Source organism: Olea europaea, chromosome 18 (assembly GCF_002742605.1).
Source record: "Olea europaea var. sylvestris chromosome 18, O_europaea_v1, whole genome shotgun sequence".
Taxonomy (NCBI): Eukaryota; Viridiplantae; Streptophyta; class Magnoliopsida; order Lamiales; family Oleaceae; genus Olea; species Olea europaea.
This window is the reverse complement of record NC_036254.1, coordinates 25083424-25106372: the sequence shown is the minus strand read 5'-3', so window position 1 is coordinate 25106372 and position 22949 is coordinate 25083424. Positions and strand designations below refer to the sequence as shown.

The following is a 22949-nucleotide window of genomic DNA, read 5'->3' as shown; positions in this document are numbered from 1 at the left end:
GAGATGATCGTAGACGGATTGTACAATAATTACCAATCGATACTTGGAAATGTATATCTAAATATGTATGAACTTGTTATGTTGTAGGATAATAAGAAAGAGAGAGAGTTGAGTAAATTATGATTTCTTGTATTGATTCTTGCATTAACCTTTGTATGGGGTACATGGGAGAGTATTTATAGTGTCACAAGTTAAATCGTGACCTTCGGTTCGGGGTACACGTGGCCTCACCCGGTTAATTTACATGTCAAATTGTAGGCTGATCAGCCGCACCTAGCCTGTTATACATTTATTGATTGGCAGAACCGCCTCTACTAGTAACAAGACTTAACATTTACACTCATGACAAACGTACTATCAATCATTCAAGTAAGATCTTTGTGCAGAAGATCTCTTGGGAGAGGTGTTTATGGAAGAAGTTGCTTTGTGCTTCGTAGGTTGTCACCTCGGCTACATAGCTTCGGCAAACAAGGCCTCGTCCACCTTCAAAGGACCTCGGCATATGGGCTTCGAAAGATCCTAATGGGGCAATGATAAATGGGCCTCGGTGTATAGGCCACGGCTGTGCAAATCACCTTGGATTGAGTGCCACGTGGTTCGACATGAGTTGGCTGTGGGCCCTGTGGGTTGTCCAAGTGTGCGAACACGTAACAGTAACCTTAAGTTAATTATCCTAATAAAAAATTCTCTAAATATATGCCTACCTAATATATCGACGCGGCAAGTCTATAATGGCTATTATAAAAATAAAAGTAAAAAATGTTTTTAGCTATAAGATATCGAAATTGAATGGGAAACAATTAAATAATTAAAGATTTCAAAATTACATAATTATATTAGTACCTACCTTTTTCATCTTCAAGAGGGCAGGAGTTGTTGATATAATGCTCAGATGGAACTATTTACAATTGAAACCAGATGAAAGATTACAACTTAGCATACAAAAGAAAATCTGAATCTAAAAAGGAAAAAGAAGGAAATTCAACTATAAATTAAAAGTTTATTAATTACTTGTCTGCTTAAGTTGTGAAATATGTAAGTAGCTTAATGCATACCACAATTTAATGAAATAAAAACTTTACCCATAAAGCCAAATTATTCATTTAAAAAGAATTACAGAAAGTAGTTAAAGAATATATAATTAGTAGGAAACAAGCAAGACTATTTACATTAGTTTCGTTCGAAAGAACTATACATACAGTTTTTCCAATTAGTTGAATGGCCCGCTTATTTAGCTCGATCACCTACAATATAAAAATACAAAGGATAGTGAGTTAGACAACTGCACCTATACATTAGATTTCAAGTATGTTGTCATAACTAATTTTAGTGTAACCGTACAGAAGTAGTATACACTTTATTGTAGTTAACATATACACATACCTTGATCGAAACTATCATTTATTTGTTTTGCATTGTCATATTCATTCATTCCCTGCAATGATATTTTTAATATTCTTAAGTCTTACAATAGAAAACAAGTATAAGAAATATAAAACAAAAGCATATTTTTTTCTTACGATGCGCAAACAGAAGTGCTCACAATTATAAGGTCACTTTCTTTGAACATATATATAGTACTATACAAAAGCCTGTACTCTATTGAAGCTTTCTCCGTCCTTGTGTTCAACGAATTTGTGCATCAATAGTAATAACTTCATAGAAAATGTAGAAAAAAACATTGATTATAACCTTTAGAGCAATATTAAGAATTAAGTGTACAAGTATTATTAAAAGTATAAGATACTTACATTGCTTCGATGATATCTTTTATTGATTTGTGAATGAAAGAATTTCCTTATACACTACGTTTTTAGTACATGTGATGTGTGAAGTTTCAGCAATTGATGAGTTAAGCAGAACCTTTAAAGATTTGCTTGTTCTAGCCCTTGATAATGCTACGTACAATTGACCATGACCAAAAACTGGCCCCGAAAGATATAAACCAACGAAATCAAGTGTTTGTCCTTGAGCTTTGTTTATCGTCATTGCGAAGCATGGCCTAATCGAAAATTGAGTTCTTTTAAATGGAATCGAAGTTTGATCACTTTGAAGTGGAATAAAAGGGATTCTTGGTAAAAAAAACACACTTTCCACAATATTCACCATATGTAATTTTAGCAAGAATTACATTTTTCTCAAATTTTCGACAAGTAAGTCGTGTTCCATTGCATAAACCTTTGGAAGGATTGATATTTCGCAATAACATGACAGGACAGTTTATTTTAAGGTTCAATTCATGTAGCGGAATACCATTTGAAGTTAAACTATTCAAGAAATCTTCTTCAAAACTCTGTTCTGATTTATCGATTGTTTCATCAAAGCTATAGTATGTAAAAATTTGACCAATAATCCGTTTCAATAAAATTTTGTTAATATGATCAACACATTCATTTCTAGGCGTAAGAATAACTCGATTTGTCATTGTAAATAACTCGATTTGTCATTGTATGTAAATTGTCAGCATATGCTTTTATATTTGGAAAAATGTGACAGATCAAAGTTTTTAAAGATTTTATTTAGCCTTCGAATGGTACGATAATATCATTTGGAAGCTGAATGCAATTAAAAGTATGATGTTGCCCTGACCCGTTTCCAATTTTTAACAAGTAATCACAGAAAATAGGATCAAACTTCGCCCTCATATTTTCAACTAATGGCAGATGTATGAATAGGGGTCATAGATAAGAGAAAACTAAGCTAACTATCATTATATCTTATTTTTTTCCTCTTGGTACTACTGGTAGAACTTGTCGAAAATTCCCTCCAGGAACTATAACTTTACCACCGAAAGACAAGTCGCAATCATTAATATCTCTTAGCATTTTATCTGCAGCTTCAACAGTATATCGATTTACCATAGGTGCTTCATCCTAGATTATTAACTTACACATTTTCAACAAAATTCCTAAAACTGATTGCTTACTAACTGAACACCTCACTTCACCAATTATTTCTAAAGGAATTTTAAACCTTGAATGAGCAGTTCAACTTCCAGGTAAAAGAGATGCTAATACCCCCGAAGATGCAGTTGCCAAAGCAATAGAATTTTGAGAATTTACGGCAGTTAGTAATACTTTATATAAATAGGTTTTACATGTGCCGCCAGGACCATCAATGAAAAAAGTAACACTTGATCCCGATGTTATTTTTTCCATAATTGTATCATATGCAAATTGTTATTTGTCATTTAAGCTTGATGCACAAACGTGGCCTCCTTCGAGATTCAAATTTGTTGTTTCATCTTCAACCATTCTTCTTAATTTATCATTCTCATTTATATCTACATTGAATGGTACAATTTTATAGTCGCTTATCTTTTTGCCTTAGGATTCTAAAATATAGTTAATATCCTCTAGAGCTCGTAGTTCAACAACATGTGAAGGTATATTTCTATATACATAATCATCAATTATATAAGTTTTGAATTTATTCCACAATAACTTTGAATTATTAGGGTTGCAGAGCACAAGAAGAGTAGCAAAAAGGTATCTTAAACAAATAGGCATTTCATAAATAATAACTTCAAATAGACATTCTTCACAGTGGTTATCTTCACTCAATAAATTATGTAGAAGTGCTGCTTCTCGATACGTGACAACAGTAAATTCATAAATCTTGAAATGATGTTGGACCTCGAATATGATTCATAAGAACACGAAGATAATATCGTTCTCCTTCAGATGAATTTACTGTAACAATTCGTCCTATAACAACCTGTTTCTTTCTGCGAGTCCAAACTTTCTTGTTCGTATTCCAAACGAAATGTGTTGAAAAATCCCGGTACAAAAGTGTATGCGCAAACTCATTTTCTTCATTCATTCGAAAGAATTTTGTTAGCATTGTTTTTCTTGTATCTTCATTATGAACAACAGTATATAAATTATCTTCATTGTCGTACATTACTTACTGATGATTTTCGATATGAAGCTGTAAAGAATAGACTGTCGGACAAATTTCTGATAGATTGAACGAGAAAATCCTCCACATAGCTTCTGGTGGAGATATCCATCTATCAGATTGATAAGCAGAAATTTCATCTATTTCTTTCTCTATTTCATTCGTGTGAACTGAAAAATTAATACGATCATGTCCTTTGTAAACATACTTGTACAAATATTTGACAGCTTTGATAGAAGAACATACTTCGACATTAATATGACAGTCAAATTTTGCACTTAAATAAGGATTGTATGGTACAACCCATCGATTGTCTAACATTTTGCCTCTAACTTGAACAGAAATATTAGTATCACGACGCTTATACAACGGATATGAATCCTGACCAAATAAAGTAATATTACAAAAATCTCCAGGGTATTTATTTTTAGAACTTTTATTTCCCTCTATGCATGTATTTTTCGGATTCAAGTTTCCACAAGGACCATGCATATTGTGTCTAACAATAACAGAATAAAGATGAAGGTATTTCGTTTTGTCAGGAATTTCACATAACACAATTCTATCAACTTCTTCAGCACAAATGATTTTATTTTTAGAGTTAAATATTAACAACATATGAGCATGAGGAAGTTTTCTTTTTTGAAATTCAATCACACATATATATGCAATAACAGGCCCTAAAATACTTGCTTTATATAAATCACGTTTCAATTCTTCTAATTTTGCTCTAAATATACGAACAATTAAATCAGGTCGATTTTGAACTTCGTTATTGTTCTTTAGTTCTTGTTTAATCTCTAGCCAATTTGGATTACATGTTAAAGTTAAAAATATATCCGATTTTCCATAACATTGTACAATGGTCATTCTATCCATATATCTTCTTAGCATATCACGAGGCCCACATGTAAAAGATTGTGGTAAAACAAATTTTCTTCCAACTTTACATCCTCTAGTTTCCCCATTTTTTACACTATCTACAATACCTTGGTAAAATTCAACACGAATTTGTTTCTGATTATCACGAAAATAGTCTAACCTGAAAGTTTCAATCTTAACGTGCATATCTACAACATATTGTTGAAATAATCTACCAGCGTGAAGTAACACAGATTTACCAGAAGGCCTAATTTGTAATTTATATGAATAGTATTCTCGACAAGATACCTGAGTACGTTTCTTCACTTCACTGAGCCCTACAGAACCCAAATACAAACTAAATTCAACATTTATTGATAAAATAAGACACTAAAAAAATATAGAGAACTCTAATAGAAGATATATTTGCAAACCTTCATTCTCTTTTTCGATAATTTCAGTTGCAGATGTAGCTGTGTTAAGAATAACATCAGATATCAACATATGTTGAGGCTGAAAGTATATACTTCTGCATCTCTCAATGCCTTCATGCCAACCAGATTTCCCATACGAAAATAGTAACGAATATTGCAATTGATCATAACACCCATAATAGTAATGAACTTTGTGTGAATCGTCAGAATGGCTGTATATAGAAATGTCACGAGTACGAACATTAGTATTTTCATTATTTTCGACTCATATAGCAGCTACTTGAAATGTTGTAGGAGTATTGAAAACTCTTTGATCAAATCCTGGATCGCATCGTATTTGTATTTGATGATCATGCAAGTTAGTGACATCACTTAACGACCTAAGAAATTTACAATATGGATTTGTTTTTAAGATTTCAATTAAAGCAATTAAAGTAGATTCAACAAAGTTTGATGAAATGATCATACGATTTTGAACTTCATTTTCTGTATCGTAAAAATATAATTTCATATAAGAAGGTGTATTATTTTTCAGCAAAAGGTCACTTACATAATGATGTATTTGTCCTTGAACTCTAAATGTATAGATACCTTTATACATTTTAAAAAGTTCCTTATCGTACTTCACACTAAATGAAGTGAAAGTAAAATGATTATTATATCCCCTTACAATTTTTTTAAATTTCGTACACTGTAGTTCTTTAGAAGTAAATAAATTATATAATTCAACTGGTGAGTCACATATAAAGAGTTTAACTTTTCCATCAGAACAACAAAAACCTTTACTTTCTCAATAAAATTTGCATGCATTACAATATTTACAGTAGCTTAATGTTGGTAATACATATGCAGTAGATGGTATGTTCAATCTTTTGAAAGTTTCTCTTAATTCAAAACTGACAATATTATGCATTTCTTGATCTAAAGTTGAAGCGTAAGGATGTTGATGCATTATAGATTCATCTAAGTGGCGATCGATAAAATCATTCTTTTCAGATAACATAGGATCACTTTTCCTTTTATGATAATCACTGCAATTATTTCTAAGTTTTTTTCGTCTCTCTTTCTCCTTTTGAACTCGTTGTTACGAATGAACGCTCTATGTGACTCATTTCTACTTTCGGACGCAATGTCAAAGTTAATAATAACACGGTCTTCATCAATAAACGTTTCCAAAATATCCATTATAATAGGAAAATAATTATTATAGATTTCAACTACAATGAAAGGAGCATGATGTAAAAAAATTGAAGAACATTATTAGCAAATATATTAAACTATTCACAAACGAAGACTAAATTAATTAGTTACAATAAACTCTTAAAGACATTAAACTGTTCAAATTTTCTAACACTATAATAATTATATAACATTAATTACATAAAGATATAAATATTAATGATAATCAAACATATGTGGAAAAGCTTTCAACAATGGAGAAAAATAATATTAAAAAAACAATATATAATTATAAAAATAAGTAAAGTCAATTAGATGAATGAATAAAAAAAAATTTCTGTGTTGACATACAAGAACAAAATTATATAATAATCATTCCAATACTTTCGAACAAAATAAATAAATTTATATAATTAAAATTCAAACAATATATAATGAATTTGATATATAACCCGTCAATTTATATCTGTATTATTTATTTTGAGGAAATTGTAATTAATCGTAGATATTTCATACTTTTTTTTCTTCAGTACATGCATATCGGCCTCATTAGTATGTGTCAAAATATTGTTAAAATGACATCAGAAAACTAAGATAAAATGTTAGTATACTGAATAAACACAATTAAGAAAAAATAACCTATTACATGTGTGAAACCCAAACTGATTATAAAGAAATGACTAAGAAGACAAAATATATATATATATATTTAATTTACTTGCAGATTTCTTGTCCTTCCGTTTGAGAGAGCGAAATAGTGTCTTAACTTTGTTGGAAGAAGATTTACAAGAAAGTAATAATACAGAACAATTTTCGCATTTATATTATTTCATTTTTGAAAGGTACAGCATTCAACGAAGTCAGAAGATATTTTTGAAATTAAGCTACAGTAACCGACATTAGATGGTTGAATAAAGTCAACAAAAGCAGCAACAGTTAATGCAATCAAATTTCATTATTGTCGCCAAAGATATATATATATATATATATATATTTTTTTTTTTTTAAATTTTTATTATTATTTTTTTTGCATGAATAGTCAACAAATGTAGCAACAATTAATGCAATCAAATTTCATCATTCTCTCCAGGAATTTTTTTTGTATGAATAATGTATAACAGGTTCACTTACAGTACAAAATCAGATATGTGTGAAACCTCTATCCCGAGGTGAATAGTGATGCAGCCATTCCCTCTTTTAATGTAAAGGAGGATTAAAATGTGGTATACAAAAAATATAAAAATAAATAAATAAATAAATTTGTGAGTGGATATTTACCCTTTCAGCAAACCCGTTTTTTGAGCTCAGACAAACGATCCCAAAAATCATCTCCGGGAAAGAAGATGGCGGGGCTACTAGCATGGGCGGCGGACGTGGTGGGAGGCAATGGCGGAGGGAGGACCGACGAAGAAAACTACCCAGATTCTATTCCACTAATTTTCACCCCCGAACAACAGACATACGTTCAAGAACTGGATCGGAAGGCTGCTTCTTTAAATCGTTCGATCCAAGATCTACGGCAGAGATTGCCTCCTCCGGACATCTCGCAACGCCTGCCACACCTCCACGCGCACTCTCTGGCCTCCAATGCCGCCCTCGCTCTCCAACTTAATGCCCACTCCACTACTAAACAACAGGTCCTTCCTTCAACCCTCCTGATTTTATTACAAAAAAAATAGTCTCATTCCTCTGGGTATTGGTGTATTTAATAAAATTTCGTTCCTATACATTTGTGAGAATTTTGGCGTGGATGGTTCTTACTTCTTACAATTTGCTAACACGACGTAGTAGTTAGACATAACCCTAAGGTTTTGGGAAATTGATCTTTTTCTTGTGTTGGTGCTTGTATTTCCACAATTCTAAAGTACGTTTCAAATTGAAAATCAACTTAATCAGGGGCAGAAAAGGTGAAAATCAAACGAATTTAAATAATTCGAGAAGGTATCGAAGCTCGTAGCATAATGCCAAGTATTGCAATGCAGTAATTTTCAGCATATTCAAAACTGTGATTCACGAACTTCTTTTTGTGGTTTGGTTTCTTTTTCCATTTTTTCTCCCTCACTACTTAATGAAATGATTCATTATTGTACAATGGGATTTTTCTTCGGAATACCCTCCTTAAGTTACTTTTTGGTTCGTGGATGTGCAAAACTGATTGTTAGTTATAATTATTCTCTCAGGTACAGCAAAGAGAAGTTAGGTTGCAGGAAGAAAACACTGAGTATGAAAATGCTATATCCAGTTGTGAAAATAAAATACAGGAGAAGTTGCAGGAAGCAGATGCACTTCAAAGTAAATTGAAGGTTAGAGGTGTTTCCAAAGCTTTACAGATTTTGCGAGTTTTCAGAAATATTGTTTTTCCTTTTAGTTGCTCTGCTGATTCACCAATATCTGTAACAGTGTGTAGTGTAAAATACTTCTTTTCTGCATAATCAATCTTTACTTTGTTATCTGTACAAGTTCTCATGAGCTCTTTCAAAAGCAAAATTTGAAGTAATTCCATGACGAAAAGAAGATAAACTCCTATATAATGTGGATGTATATTTCTTGTCATTTTATATTATGCTTCATTTTTGCCCATACAACTGTAACTTAGATATAATAGATTAATAATGTTAATTAAAATTTCTTCCTAACCCATAAACTTGATTTAATTCTAATATAGTTGCTTTTAGTCTGATTCTTGGTTCCCTTCATCCTGCCTTTGATGAACGATATTGGGACATGAGCTAGACTGGACTTCAACTCTATAGGGATAATGATGATCTGGTTACATCAGCGTCAACAACTAAATTGAGGACAGAGGCTTAGAGAGCTATTGTTGTTGACTTTTAATCTTTGAACTCTACATATTCCTATTAGTTCCTCCACACACGAGGACGACATTCAATAAATTCACCAATATTTTTGTACATGGTTTAAAATAACCCAATTGAGGCTCACCTTGACGCCCACCTCAAAGGGAGGTGAACAAAGAATGCGTCGAGGCGCTAATTCTGAGGCAGTTTTTGGAGGTGTGCGCTACTTAATATTTTACGCTCTTTACTTCGCTTTATGGACGGGCTCGCAAAAAAATTTAAAATTCTTATTGACCAACTTTGGGAGTAGCCCACTATCACTATTATAACATCAAAAGGTTATGTTTCTTATAGACTCGCTTCGAGAATACTCCACTAGTCACTAACTAAAGGTTTCTTTTTTTGTTACTTTATATATTTTTCTTTTCATTGTTTGCATACTTAAATTGTTATGTTGTGGATTTGAAGATTGTTTATGGTTTGGTATGCTCTTATTTTGCATTTCAATAGTTTTATGACTTTTATTTGGTATAGACCTTGAGGTTTATGCCTCATCTCACTTAAGGTAAAATGCCTTATTCTCGATTTCACTTTTTAAGCATTGGTTTCTAAGCAATAGGATTCCACTATTACAATTTGACCAAATAATTTTCATCTCATTACCATCAAAAATGTTTTGCAACTCAAGATTTATTCAATCATCACCTGGTCCGATATAGGACAACTGTGGGAAAAGTTGAAATGAAGCTGTTTACATATGCAGTAGTAAATATCGTATCAAGGTCTAAAAGAAGTGATTAAGGCAGATTTTGTGTTCAGATAGTGTTCAATTTGATAGGTATGAACTATGACACGAGATCACAATTTGCTTCTCATGTTCTAGGGTTTCCCTTTGAGAGGTCAAAACTTTTGTGCTTCAATGACTTTAGGTGGCAAAAGAGAGTGAAAGAAGATTTGACTCTTTCATGGTTACTGCAAAAATAAGGTAAATAAAACTAGAAATGACTGCAATATTTTCTACTCGTCAATCCTAGTAAAGTTTGAATATTTCAATCATCAGGTGATTTCTATTCACATTTAGAACTTCACTTCCTTGTTTGACCACAATACTGTTACATCTGTGGCTTGCCTATGCCACTTGCCTCATGAAAATGCCAAAAACAGAATTATCTTGTGGTGTGTGAAAAATTGCTTAGGTTCACATCTTCAAGAGTTCTCAGTGATTTTATTATAATATGCTATGGGAGGTTTTTCAACACACTTTTTCTGTTGTAATATTAGTTATCATTTGCTGTCAACATGATTATATTTGTTTTGCTTTCTAATTCTAACTACTACCAGAAATGACTCGCTGCTAGAAAGGCCCTACATGAGATACTTATATCCTTTTCGAGTTAACATTAACATTACCTGACAGTCAGCATTTTTTAAAAGAATGGAAGTTGTTATATTAATTTACCCATGGCCTTACTTTATGATTCCTCTTTATTTCTTCATCTGAGTGTAGAAAAAAATCATTTCACATTTTTTTGCAAACGGTGCATTATTTGTGTATTAATATGTGGTCCTATTTCTTGTATTATCTATCTGATAAGTTAGTTTTCTTGCTATTGACGCAGCTAAGAGGAAGTAAACCACTACATTAGTTGTTTCTGGTAATTTTCATTTTTTATAGGATTTTTTTTCTTCCCTCTAGGATTCTATGATAATAAACAAGTTGCTTTTGATAATTTTCTTTATTTAGGATTCTACTTTTTCATTTTAGGATCAGATTAGGCTACATTTTGAATTGTATAAATGGTACCACTATGGTCTTTTAGAAGGGTGAATTATTGAATAAAAAATTAAGTTTTTTTATTTCTGGCTTCTCATTGTTCTACGTGAATGAACGAGTTTAAATTCTCGGTATTCTGTGTGAATCAATGAGTTTTTTTTGCCTATTTCTTGAAATTCACGAGCTCCTTCATATGCGCTTAAATGATTTCCCTGCTTCATACGCCCATGCATTTACACTAGTTTATAGCAAATAAAAATGAAAAAAACAACCTAAGTTAACTCCAGATTGTCTTGTTATAGAGCATGTCCATGCTGGTGAGTCAAGACAATGTGTGGATCCAGATATTATGCAAATCTACATTTTCACGTCTTTGTGTTTGAAAACTTTCTAATTGAAGTCAACTTGTAGTTGTTTTGGCCTTATGATTTATCTTTAAATTAGTTACTTTATCCTAAAATTTCTTCATTATCAAATTTATATGTTAATAGTTTTTGTCTTCCAGGAAATGGACTTGATTGAAGAGAACTTAATAGCAGAGCTGGAACAAGCAAAAGCTGTAGTGACTGCAAGTCAGCCTGGTGAATCAAATGAACTGTTTATTGAATCCAAATCAGTCATTGAATCTCTAGACGACGCAGAAGCTCCTAGACTATCATTGTTGGAGAAGTTAGAGATGAAGAAAAAAGAACTGGTCCGTTGAGTGATTCATTGTCTGATTCACCATATATGTATGAAGTGAATTTAAACTGATGGATCTTTTGTTTCTTCTTAGGCTTTGATGGAAGAAATTGTTCAAGACATGGAGAAAAAGTGGGCGGAGGTTCAAGCTAATGCATTGAAGCAACCAACTCCTGGTATAATTTTTCATCTTTTATGTAGCATGGAATGTGGATTGCAAGTATTCAACTCCTAGCATGTAGCATGCTAAATTGACGAGCATATATCTGCTTTGGACATGCCCCATTTACTTCCATTTTAAGTTGGAATCTTAGCACGTATCATTTTTGATATATTCGGCGTGCTTTAAATTTGATGCAATTCCATGCAGCTCAGCGAGAGAAGGCTTTGGATAAACAGCTTCACAGCCTAATTGAACAACTTGCAGCAAAGCAGGTTAGAATTTTTTTTTTATCTAAATATAAATGATGTAATAAGCTTTTCTTTTGGCAACTCCTGTAATGATGTTATCCATTTGTGTTCTTTAAAGTGACATCTGGTAGAAAATTAAATTACTATACTAGTTTCTCTTTTTCTTCTTTGCATTTCAGGCTCAAGCAGAAGGCCTTATCAGTGAAATTCATCTGAGGGAGATTGAGTTTGAAAGATTAAATGGACTGTGGAAAAGAATCCAGACGAGTAACACAGATCTGAATACAGCAAGGAATAGGTTTGGAAGAAGCAGCTCTGACAGTGGACCTGTTTCTTCTAATTACACTGTTGATCCTGACCACAAGCTTCCTTTCCATATAGCTGGTCGAAATGACAGTTTGCAGAGGTTGATGCTACTCAGGTCGGCTTTTGTGCTTTACATTTTAGCTCTGCATGTATTGGTATTCATTAAAATTTCATTCTAAATGCCCTCCCTCATACCAAATTTCTCTTTATTGTTGGTCTCATTTCTGGTTTTGATGTCAATACATTCTTATGTATATATTCTACTCCTGATTGTACAAAAACTCATGGCGTGCTTAGTCAAACTATTGGCTCAATTTAACAAAGGGGATGAAACTTTTCTTTTGATGTGCACTCTAGCTATATAATTATTTTTCCCTCGTTTTTCGCACCCCTGCAATTTTATGATTCTGCTACTATGTTAAGTTACTTGGCAATTGGCATTAGAAGCCTGGTTTCGTTTCAAAACATAAGAGTGGGATAAAGGAAAAAATGGCCAAGCAGAACTGCAGAACAATAAGACGGAGCAAGTTTGAAATATGATGGCTTGAAGGTTCTTTTGTCCCACCTTTGTGGCCTTTTTATCCTTTTGTTAATGTCCATCAATTCTTCTTTGAGCACTCTCATAACCTACATCCCCCCTCTCTCTCTCTCTCTTGTGGTTCAGGGGGTGGGGTTGTTGATAAGTTCATGACTTTTATCTGATCGGGATCAACAACTCTAGGCGCTCTTTTCTCAAGTAGTACCACTTGAATCGAATTCAAATGCGAAAAGGAAGATTTTATGGCAGCTGGATAATCCTACATAGATTCAAGTGTGGAAATTAATCTTAAATTATTTTGTTCATAATTCATATGATATGTCATGTTCCTTTGCTAATGCATGTTGATCTAATATGACTCGAGGGATTGATTGGTCTGTGTTTGATATGGAATTATAGGCTCTAAGCTGAATGAAGTTACTTCTGACAATTGTAATAGCTGTAATTACATACTTTTTGGTGGTAGGGAAAATAGCTATCTTTAGGTCTCTTTTGTCTCCTCTTGTGGTATCATAAACATTAACTTCAAGAATGTTGTAAAATCACAAGAGCATAATGCAACTTATTGCTTGATGTAGCAGCAATTGAGGCTTTTGAAGTAACTGCGATGTATGGTTTTCATTCTTGAGATAGTCACTGTAGAGATGAATATCAGGCTCTTTTCTCTGTGTGCGTCATAAATGCCCTTATAATTTTCTCACTCATTTTTCTTTAGCTTTTTGCCAGCCAAATTTGGCTCTTCAGTATGTAAGATATGTAGTAAAAATTCATTCCAAGTGTCAACAGGGCCTGGCAAACACCAGTGGACACAGTCAGCCAGTGTCTTATTCTCTTGTGGCCAGTGCCCATAGTGGTTGGGATGCCCATCTGGCCTCAGAACCATGGCTCGAGTAGTATCTAACAATCTGAACCTCAAGCCCTTCTTTTCCCCTTCTTTTTGGACTTCCTTAAACTCTTCCACCTGAGTCATGTAAAGATCCAAGACATACTTCTCTAACTTCATTTCCTGCTTTTTAAATGGTTTTGTTCTCTCACAACTTCCTCCTTTGTCCCAGTCCCCATTCTCAAAGTGCGCTGGAGAGAATGTTCTTAGAAACACAAGTTTGTTATTATAGTTTTCAAGGCTCAGAAATGTCCTGAAAGCTGTCCGGAAAGCCATTTTGTATCCGTAGGAAGTTGAAAAGTTTCTGATATTTCTCTCGCTGCACATATGGCATCCAACAATTTGACCTTTTTCATAGCCGATAAATGGTCGGAAAAACCATTGGGATGCCGAGATTGTAAAAATATCAACATTTTCAGTCTGCTTTGCCCAGGCTTCATCAGCCTCATCAAGATAAAGCTTCAGATGACTTGCATTATAGCCCTCAGGACCATAATCTTGTGTTCTAACCAGGTGAGGAGACCAGAATGCAGCTAATGTGAAGTTGTACTCAGTATAGAGCCACCGCCTGAATCTTGTGTCTGTCGTGGTGGAAACATCCACAGGGTTGGCTGCCTAGGATCTCAGGAATTAGGCAGAGAACAAATATTGAAATTGCAGTCATAGCCAAGATATGTGTGTAGGTTCAAGCAACTACACATATACATGTAGAGATTCTACACTCACTAAAAAATATGTGTATGCTTGTGTTTGTGTTTGTGTATAGGTACATGTATACTGATTTTTGTAGATAAAGGACTTACACTAGCTAAGAGGCACACCAAGGACTGCATTTGATTTCTTGCCAGGGAGTCGCCAACAAAAGCCAATGTCTTACCTCTGACAAGTTCCAAGAACCTCTTGGCATCGAAGAGAGGTAACTCGCATTCACTTGGCTTCCACCTCCATTTCATGAAGTCGGAATCTGGTCTACCAAACTTCATACAGTTCTGTCTATCATCTATCACACATTTAGTTTCATTAGTGTAATAGGGTCCCTCTGGAAATGGAATCCAGTCTCCTTGGAATATATTACATTTCTGTTCTGAGGTTACTGATGATGAATCGTTACTGGAAGGATGAAGGGCTGTGGCTGTAGTGCTATTCATGTTCAGGGACACCGAATCATTGGACCTCATGTCTAGATCACTCATTAGGGATGATAAATTGTGTGGTAAGTAGAAATAGAGAGCAGTGATAAGAACCAACCCTAGGATTGGGAAGAATAAGCTCTTGAACAAAATGTCCTTCCCACTGGGAAGTAGTTCTTCTTTACTCTTCATTTTGAACTCTGGTGTTTAGTTTGGAATTGCCATCTTTTTATCTTTATATATTCGTACCTTACAAAAGAAGGCAAAAACACCTCCATTATGAAGATTCTCTAAATTATTTCTGTATTTTTGTTGCTTATACGACATTACACATTTGTATACATGTAGATTTGACTATGTGATGGTGTATTTTTCCTTTTTTACAATATTTTATTCTTAATGTTTTTATATGAATCTTGTTATATACAATACAATCAGAAGTGTAATTGCATTTAAACAAATTTATAAACTTAATTTGAATTGCAATGCCAGGAATGGAATATTATTACAGGTAAACTTGGAAAAAGATATCCTTGAATTTGCATGATACTCTCTTGGCTATTTGCTTGAATTTGGGTGGTCATGAGCTGGTTCCAACGCCAATTGGCAACTCATAGTTGTTTGTATTGGAACTGTTTATCACATCAAAATTCCCTTGTAATTGGGGTATGCTTAACCCACGTGCTTCTTTGGCCTTTTCTTTGTTTGATAATTAGACATAGACAAATATCGTGAAAAGTAAGGGAGAACTAACTAAGAAATACAAGAAAATGAAATTTGTTTTGTTGGCAATGATGTTGAACACGCAAGGGAAAAATTATTCTGCATTTTCTTGTTTGGATAGCCAACTTGTCAAACGAAAAATCATGTGGAAGGTGCACCTCATGCACCATTTTAGTGCTTGTTTGCGTTCCATTATTTGAAAGTAATGTATTATGGAATAGTGATTGATATTGAAATATGTGGTTAAAAAAGAAGGAAAAGTTTTTGATTTACGTGTAATATTATTTTAATGAAGAATATGTGGTTGAAAATGAGTACTGTTGAAAAAATAATGTGGTAAAATGTGAAAAAATGGTAGACAAACAAAGTCTTAATAAAATATTCAAGTTTTACTAATTAACATTTTTATTTCAAATAATATTGCAATATTAAAGTGTGAATGAAGTCTAAAAATAACTGCACCCCAAATAATTGACATCAAATTGAAAGGCATCAATTGCGAAAAATCATTTCATCTGCAGATTCGATCAGAGCACACGGTCAGCCCAGTTAACATTGGTTGGCCCATTACACTTGATTCTTACTTTTCGTTAAATTACGTTTTATTCATATATTATGAAGAATTCACAAATGATAACAATTTTTTTAGCATCTATTTATCCTTATTTATAAATACGTTTTCTGATGTTTATACGTAAAGAATAATATGGTCCAACATGTCATCATATTGTAATTTAAGCATTAAAATACATTCATTAAAAACAAATTTATAGGTGCATGTATAAAATAAGCACTTGCAAGCTACCTAAATCATTTAAAAAAAAAAAAGAAAAAAAAATCCCATTTTAAATTATAGTTGACAATTTTACTTTACTCAACTTATGAGATGCGTGGATTTATATCAATCTATATGTGGTTCTGATTTTTCCCAAAAAATTAATATTTTGATTGTTACTTTCCTAAATCAATCATCATTTTTTACTTCTTCACTCATAAGTGGGATCCATTTTTCTCTCTAACAGTCAAAAAATCAATTCTCAAAATTACTACCGAACAGGACCTAGGTAAATTTATATTTCCCCTTTTTAGAAGTTTGCTTTTTTTTGTTCCTTGCTTGCAATATAGTTAGAGGCTTATAGGGGTGTAAAGATTATCAATCAATAATATAATTGTCTTCAATATTCATTGCCATTTTCCATAGTTCGATTTAGAATAATGCTTCAACACACCTTTATTGTGATTGACAATGCTTAAGTCCAGGGGTGGACCTAGGGAGGGGTTTATAGGTTCAATTGACCCTCTAGATTTTGGAAAAAAATAAAAAATAAAATTGTTTAGCTTTTTTTTTTCTTATTAGAAGATACCTATAATTTTTATTTTTGACCCCCTAACTCAAATCGTTTGGATTTGCCCTGAAACCATTTGAACTAATGAATCATTTTTATATTTATCACGAGCCCGTTAGGATCATTGAGAACGAATTAAGGATTGCAGATTTTCATTTTGATGCCAAGATACGATAACTATACATGATTGCTGGAGCCTAGACTTTGCGTTTTTGGTTTTTCAATTTTTTTTTAAATAAAATACTGAAAATTATTTTTGTAGTTTAATCGAAAAAATATACTCCAATCTATCAAAACAACTAATAATCCCTTGTATTTTTTTTTTTTTGAATAGAAAGCTCGATTTTGAGGTGCCACTTGTAACTAGGGTCGAACAACGAAATCACAAAATCAGATTGAATGTAGATAAGTACAAGACTGTTTTCCAAATTACCAAAGATGTGTTAGTTATTTAAATATCAACTGGTGTTTGGATTATGCATTCTCTAGAAGAATACATTTTGCATTTAATGAATTGATTGTTGATGTTCCACCAATTAATATCGACTAAAAGGTTAGAACTAAAATGTTTCTATCATGTTGTTGCATTGTAATGATTCGAAGTGCAAAACTTCGATTTGTAATATTTGTAATCATACTAATATCTATATTTTGACATGAGATTTTAAACTGATATTTATGATTTAACTTGTTCGATTTATATTATTATTTCTTTAACTATAAATTATGATTTTAAATTGAACCAAATAAAAAAATGTGGTTTAACTTTGATTTAAAAAAATTTCAAACCACTTTTAATGTTATGATTTGAAATCTTCCTAATCGAATCGAGACCACCCTTGGAATTCTAAAGAATCCACTAATAAAATATAAGAAAGGGTAATTATACAAGGAATTTGCCTGTGAAGCCCCTTTCTTAAGGGGAGAGAAAAATAGCAAATGGAAGAAATTAGCAAATTGACCACTTTTACAAGTTAAATACAAATGCGTACATGATAGTTATCAGACTCCCCTAAGTTATCAGGTCATTGGTTGGACCATCAGTTCGTTACTTAAAAAATTTATAATTTCATTTTTTAAAAGTACAAAGTTCTCTTCAGAAAATTACAATTTTAAGTAATTTTGTCAACAGTTTTGTCTGCAACTAATTTCTCTTAGGGAAAACGTTACTAACGAAACTATATAGATGACGTTGCTATATTCATCACATAAAATTTGAATCAAAATCGACAATGTTTCAACTCTCAGGGCGACAGGGCCAGACCTACTTGCTGTTGCCGAATCCGCTACTCGATCCTCAATTTTGCAATCAATATCCATGGAAAAATAATTATTGGTCGCACTACTACATACTCTTAGAGATATATAATAAAATCATTTTTTGTTTAGAACGATTACATACACGGAAAATTATAATCAATAATTTAATATTCATCCCTTTGGTCAAGCAAGGGATCCATCTTCAACAGATGAAGCAAGAAATCACCCCACGAATCAATAGGCCCAGGCAAGCACCAATGTACACAATCATTGAGTTCAGTCACATTCACATTCTCAGGTATCCAACGCCAATATTTACTGGGGTGCCCATCTGGCCTTAATAGCATAGCTCGTGTTGGATCAATCAATCTAAATCTCGACCCCTTCTTCTTCCCTTCGATTTTCGCAACCCTAAATTCCTTGAGTTGAATCATGTAAAAATCCATATTCATACCTTCCAAAATACTCTCATTTCTTTTAAATGGTCTTTGTCTAATACAATTCCCTCCCTCGTTCCACTCCCCATTTTCAAAGTGGGATGGTGTAAAAGTCCTTAAAAAGGTTATCCCTTTGTAGTTTCCTAAAGTATTTATTGCTTTAAAAGCTGTTCTGAACGCCCTCTCGTAGCCATAAGTTATCCAAAAGTTAGTGACATTTGGAATTTTGCAATAGTTGCACCCCACGAGCTGGTGATTCTCGTAATACATGGCTGGCCGGCGAAACCATTGCCCGGCACTGAGAATAATGTAATCAAATTTATCTATATAGTTTGTCCAGGATTCGTCAAATTCATCGAGGTAGAGATTGAAAAGATCAGAGTTTTCCTCTTTGGACTTCACGAGAAAGGGTGACCAAAACCGGGCAATTGTGAAATTGTAACTCAAATACTCCGAACCATTAAAATGTGCATCGATGGGATTCTCCACCTGAAATCAAACAATACATTTGTTATCCAGTTCTATTCGTACCTGCTATTTGTCATCGAATGATCTTCAACATGTGATAGCCTCCAGGGCACATACTTATTTAACTGTAAAAATGAAAATACATATAAAATTATGAATTTACCCTGGATAAGAGGCAGATCAAGGATTGCATATGGTTCCTAGCCAAAGAATCTCCAACAAAGGCCATGGACTTGCCCCTAACAATATCAAGAAACACGTACGGGTCGAAAACAGGCAAATCACAGCCATCGGGTTTCCATTTCCATTTCATGAACTCTTCGTCCGGCCTTCCATATTTCATGCAGTTCTGGTGCTCATGTATTGCCCTACACGTCGTATTCGTGTAGTATGGAGCCTCGGGATTCGGAATCCATTCTCCCATAGAAATATCGCACTTCTCATTTCGATGCTCAAAATTTGTTGAATCATCTTTTACATGGTATGTAGGGGAAATTTCTGCAGGATTCTTGTAAGAAAGAAAAGGGTAATCTAAACGGACAACTGTGAGAACGATTAATGCTAAAGTCGTTATTAATATAAAGATATTTTTTGTGCAAAAATGTATGGTACTATGTTTATCATTTCCAAAAAGAAACGCCATAGCTTGGAGCTTCACGAAGCTCAATAAACAAAACTTTTCTTAGGCTGCTGCACATCTAAAGTTTCAAATGATTTGGCCATACATACGAGTCCATGGTTTCAGCTGAAAATAATTGAAACGAAACATTTTTCTTAGTCACGTTCCTGCACGAACACCATATAGTTATAATAATGTCTATAATTTATTGAATACTCACTGCACTAATTAATTAAAAATACAAATGAAGACGCGTTTAAATGATAAATAAATAGATCTTATTCTACCATACGATTCAGCAATTGATAGTTAATATTTGATTCTATCTGTTCCCCACTGTTAATGCAATAAGAATGTGATTAAACAAATCATACGATCATAATTGAAACTATAAATCACAAATTGATATTGCATAGAGATTCTGATTAAATTGAACACCTTATCTTACAAATATAAATTTTGATCGCAAAGACATCTAACCTGACCCGTTAAAGGAACCTTAAAGCGTGATTAATTAATTAATAATCATAAGTATTTTTATGGATTCCAATTGTCAGACCCGACCTGGATAATGTAGTGGGTCAACGGGTAAGTGGTTCAACCAGCGGGTCAAATCCTATAAAAAATATTATTATCTATTTTCATTGAATAATAATTTTTTTCCATTTTCCACGAATAACTAAATTAACCTCATATTATTTTGTTAACTAAATATCAATTTGTATCCCAATTTCACAAATTCTGAATCATATATAGTCAAATATGAAGCATCTACAGATTTTAAGAATACCGTTCCTTTTGAACAATAAACTGAAAAATTAATAAGAGTTCTTTTACATTGATCTGTCCAACCAACTGCTATAATTGTACAATCAGTCGTCTTCCATGTTGAATGATAGCTTTCAGCATAATTCTGTACCTCCTCGACATTTTTAGCCAACAAATAAGTACGAAAACTGTGAAAGTTCGGACCTTTATAGCCAGGGCCCATGCTAGCTATAGCATCTATACTTCGTTGATAATACACAGAATTTACAGCATTGAAAGGAATACACGAATCAATCATCCATTTCGATATGGTGAGATCACATTTCTCTATAGCTTCTTTGCTCTGAACGACACTTTTGATAGTAGATTGATTATCAGGTCTTATTCTTGGCATGAAGTAAGAACTAATTCCTTTTTGTTCTTTTAAATGTTTAGCTCCCATTCCTTTTCTTTGACTTTTCTCAATAGCTATATCATTTCCTTTAGAATTAGGAGGGATGATCTCTTGAACATCATCACCCAAATCTCTATACATTTGCTCTTCTTGTTCTCGATAATAAGAGCTATGTGGGTTACACTTATCAAGAACTTGTTGTGTTCTACGCTTCTTTGCGGCAAAGATGTCCAAGTTTCCTTTCATTTTAAATCTAACATCAGGAAGTATTCTACAAGAAGAATCTAAATCACCTTTTAATCCCGCTAAGTGTTATTTGGCTCGATTAATACCACCTCCACCAAAAGTCTTTCCACAATACAAGCAAACAAGTTTTTTTTTATTTTTTATTTTTTTTTTATTTCCATTATTACCAGCTTCTAAAACCTCTCTACAATGGCCCCATGCCATATCAGTTCTTCCCCTTGCACGATTCTTTGTTGGAGAAGAACTATGCGTTATACTATTAACACCAGTTAACTATACAAAGAAAACAAGTTCAATTACAAAGATTTAGTATTCACCATTAAATGATATTGCAATAGTTATAAGAACCAATTCATATGGGAAATTTGTTGTCAAGTGTTGACCTCATATATACAAGTTATGACAATTATTCAACATTGGAGACTATGAATTACGATATTTTCAATTTGAGTTTACCAAACAAAAGAGTTAATGAAACTAGTGAAATCCACCAAAAGCAAAATTATCCTAAAACCAACCACCCTGAGTGCACACACACACACACACATATTTTTTTTATTTTATTATTATTTTTTTTTCAGATGGTTATTAGTATTTCACAATTAATCATTTGTTTGTTTCCTTCAAGATTTTGTATACTCATGATTGAGGGGTATGCATGGATGCTTCTGTTATGTGTCAGTGTCTCCAACAAAGAAATATGTTATTACTCCATTAAACAAGTCCTGGTAATAACTGTGTCAGTGTCTCTAACAAGGAACCGGCTCTAAGCATCTTGACAACAAAGATCAGCAATATTTTAGCAGAAAATGTTCTACAAAACCACCAATCAAATAATTAACACCTCAAACTGAATAGATTTAGAGCCTTTCACCAATCAAAATTGATATAAACTGAAAGACTAATCTTGAATCTGTCTTCAACAGATTTCGTGGTTCAAGAAATACATGGAATGGACAATGAATGTAAAGTAATAAGATGATAAAAATCTGTCCAATTCATGTAAACACCCAACTCAAGGGAATATAAAGAATAGCAAATTATTATGTAAATTTAATTCCAAATCCTAAAAGCGAAGAATCCGAAGATGCACTCCACTGCAAGTCTGAAAACCAACTATATCTTGTTCTAAAAACAAGATTCACCACAGGAATATTTTTATGCAATTATGCTTTGTAAGAATCTTAAATTGCACAAAAACAACTATATATTTTTCTAAAAATTTTGAAATCCACCACAGGAATATTTTCAACCAATCAATCAAAATCTATTTCTACTGGCTTCATACTAACCTCTTCCTCTTCCATCTCTTAAGACTTCAAATTGGAGATATGGATTTTCTTAGAGATTAAATAGCAGCAGACGGTAACAAAGGAGTCGGATTTTGGAATGAGAAAGAAGACTTACCTAGGTAACGTGATTGGGGATTTGGAAAGCAGGCTGTAACGCAAAAGAAAAAACACGGTTGGTTCAATTGCAAATGGGTCCGCGGTTGGGCTAAAAAAACGCGGTTGGTTCAATCATTAAATGCACCGACTATTCTGATCCCATGTGCAAGGTCTTTTGAACTAGGGATTCTTTAATCACATTTTAATAACGAGAATGCGAGATCATTTCATTGAAAGTGACTTTAAAATTCAGAGTTGACTATATTATTTTATTTTTTTTATTTTATGTTCGTCTCCATCGTAATTATTCTTACACCAAATTCACAAAGTCAAGGTTTAATGTGTGAAACTAATAAAAGTTTAAGACGAATTTATAACATGAGTTATATTATTATTGTCACAATT

The 22949-nt window shown here is 33.0% G+C and overlaps 3 protein-coding genes across 4 annotated transcripts; 1 reads left to right on the top strand and 2 right to left on the bottom strand.

Moving 5' to 3' along the window:
- The first annotated feature begins 7652 nt into the window (after nucleotides 1–7652).
- Nucleotides 7653–12689, top strand: LOC111367913 (cingulin-like protein 1). Its single transcript, XM_022989026.1, has 6 exons — nucleotides 7653–8011; nucleotides 8555–8677; nucleotides 11452–11640; nucleotides 11722–11803; nucleotides 11998–12062; nucleotides 12218–12689. Exons 1-6 carry the CDS (start codon nucleotides 7718–7720, stop codon nucleotides 12521–12523), a joined length of 1059 nt encoding a protein of 352 aa, XP_022844794.1. The 5' UTR covers nucleotides 7653–7717; the 3' UTR covers nucleotides 12524–12689.
- A 596-nt stretch (nucleotides 12690–13285) lies between these two features.
- Nucleotides 13286–15269, bottom strand: LOC111367912 (protein trichome birefringence-like 19). Its single transcript, XM_022989025.1, has 2 exons — nucleotides 14569–15269; nucleotides 13286–14380 (listed from the first exon to the last, which is right to left on the bottom strand). The coding sequence occupies exons 1-2, from the start codon at nucleotides 15085–15087 to the stop codon at nucleotides 13580–13582; spliced, it is 1320 nt and encodes a 439-aa protein (XP_022844793.1). The 5' UTR covers nucleotides 15088–15269; the 3' UTR covers nucleotides 13286–13579.
- A 2985-nt stretch (nucleotides 15270–18254) lies between these two features.
- LOC111367911 (protein trichome birefringence-like 19) lies at nucleotides 18255–22632 on the bottom strand. Of its 2 annotated transcripts, none has more exons than XM_022989023.1 (3): nucleotides 22449–22632; nucleotides 19293–19915; nucleotides 18255–19150 (listed from the first exon to the last, which is right to left on the bottom strand). In XM_022989023.1, exons 2-3 carry the CDS (start codon nucleotides 19770–19772, stop codon nucleotides 18389–18391), a joined length of 1242 nt encoding a protein of 413 aa, XP_022844791.1. In that variant the 5' UTR covers nucleotides 19773–19915; nucleotides 22449–22632; the 3' UTR covers nucleotides 18255–18388. The 2 variants fall into 2 exon arrangements, with proteins under 2 accessions (XP_022844791.1, XP_022844792.1); XM_022989024.1 differs by having other exon boundaries at nucleotides 19293–19874.
- Between the last annotated feature and the right edge of the window lie 317 nt (nucleotides 22633–22949).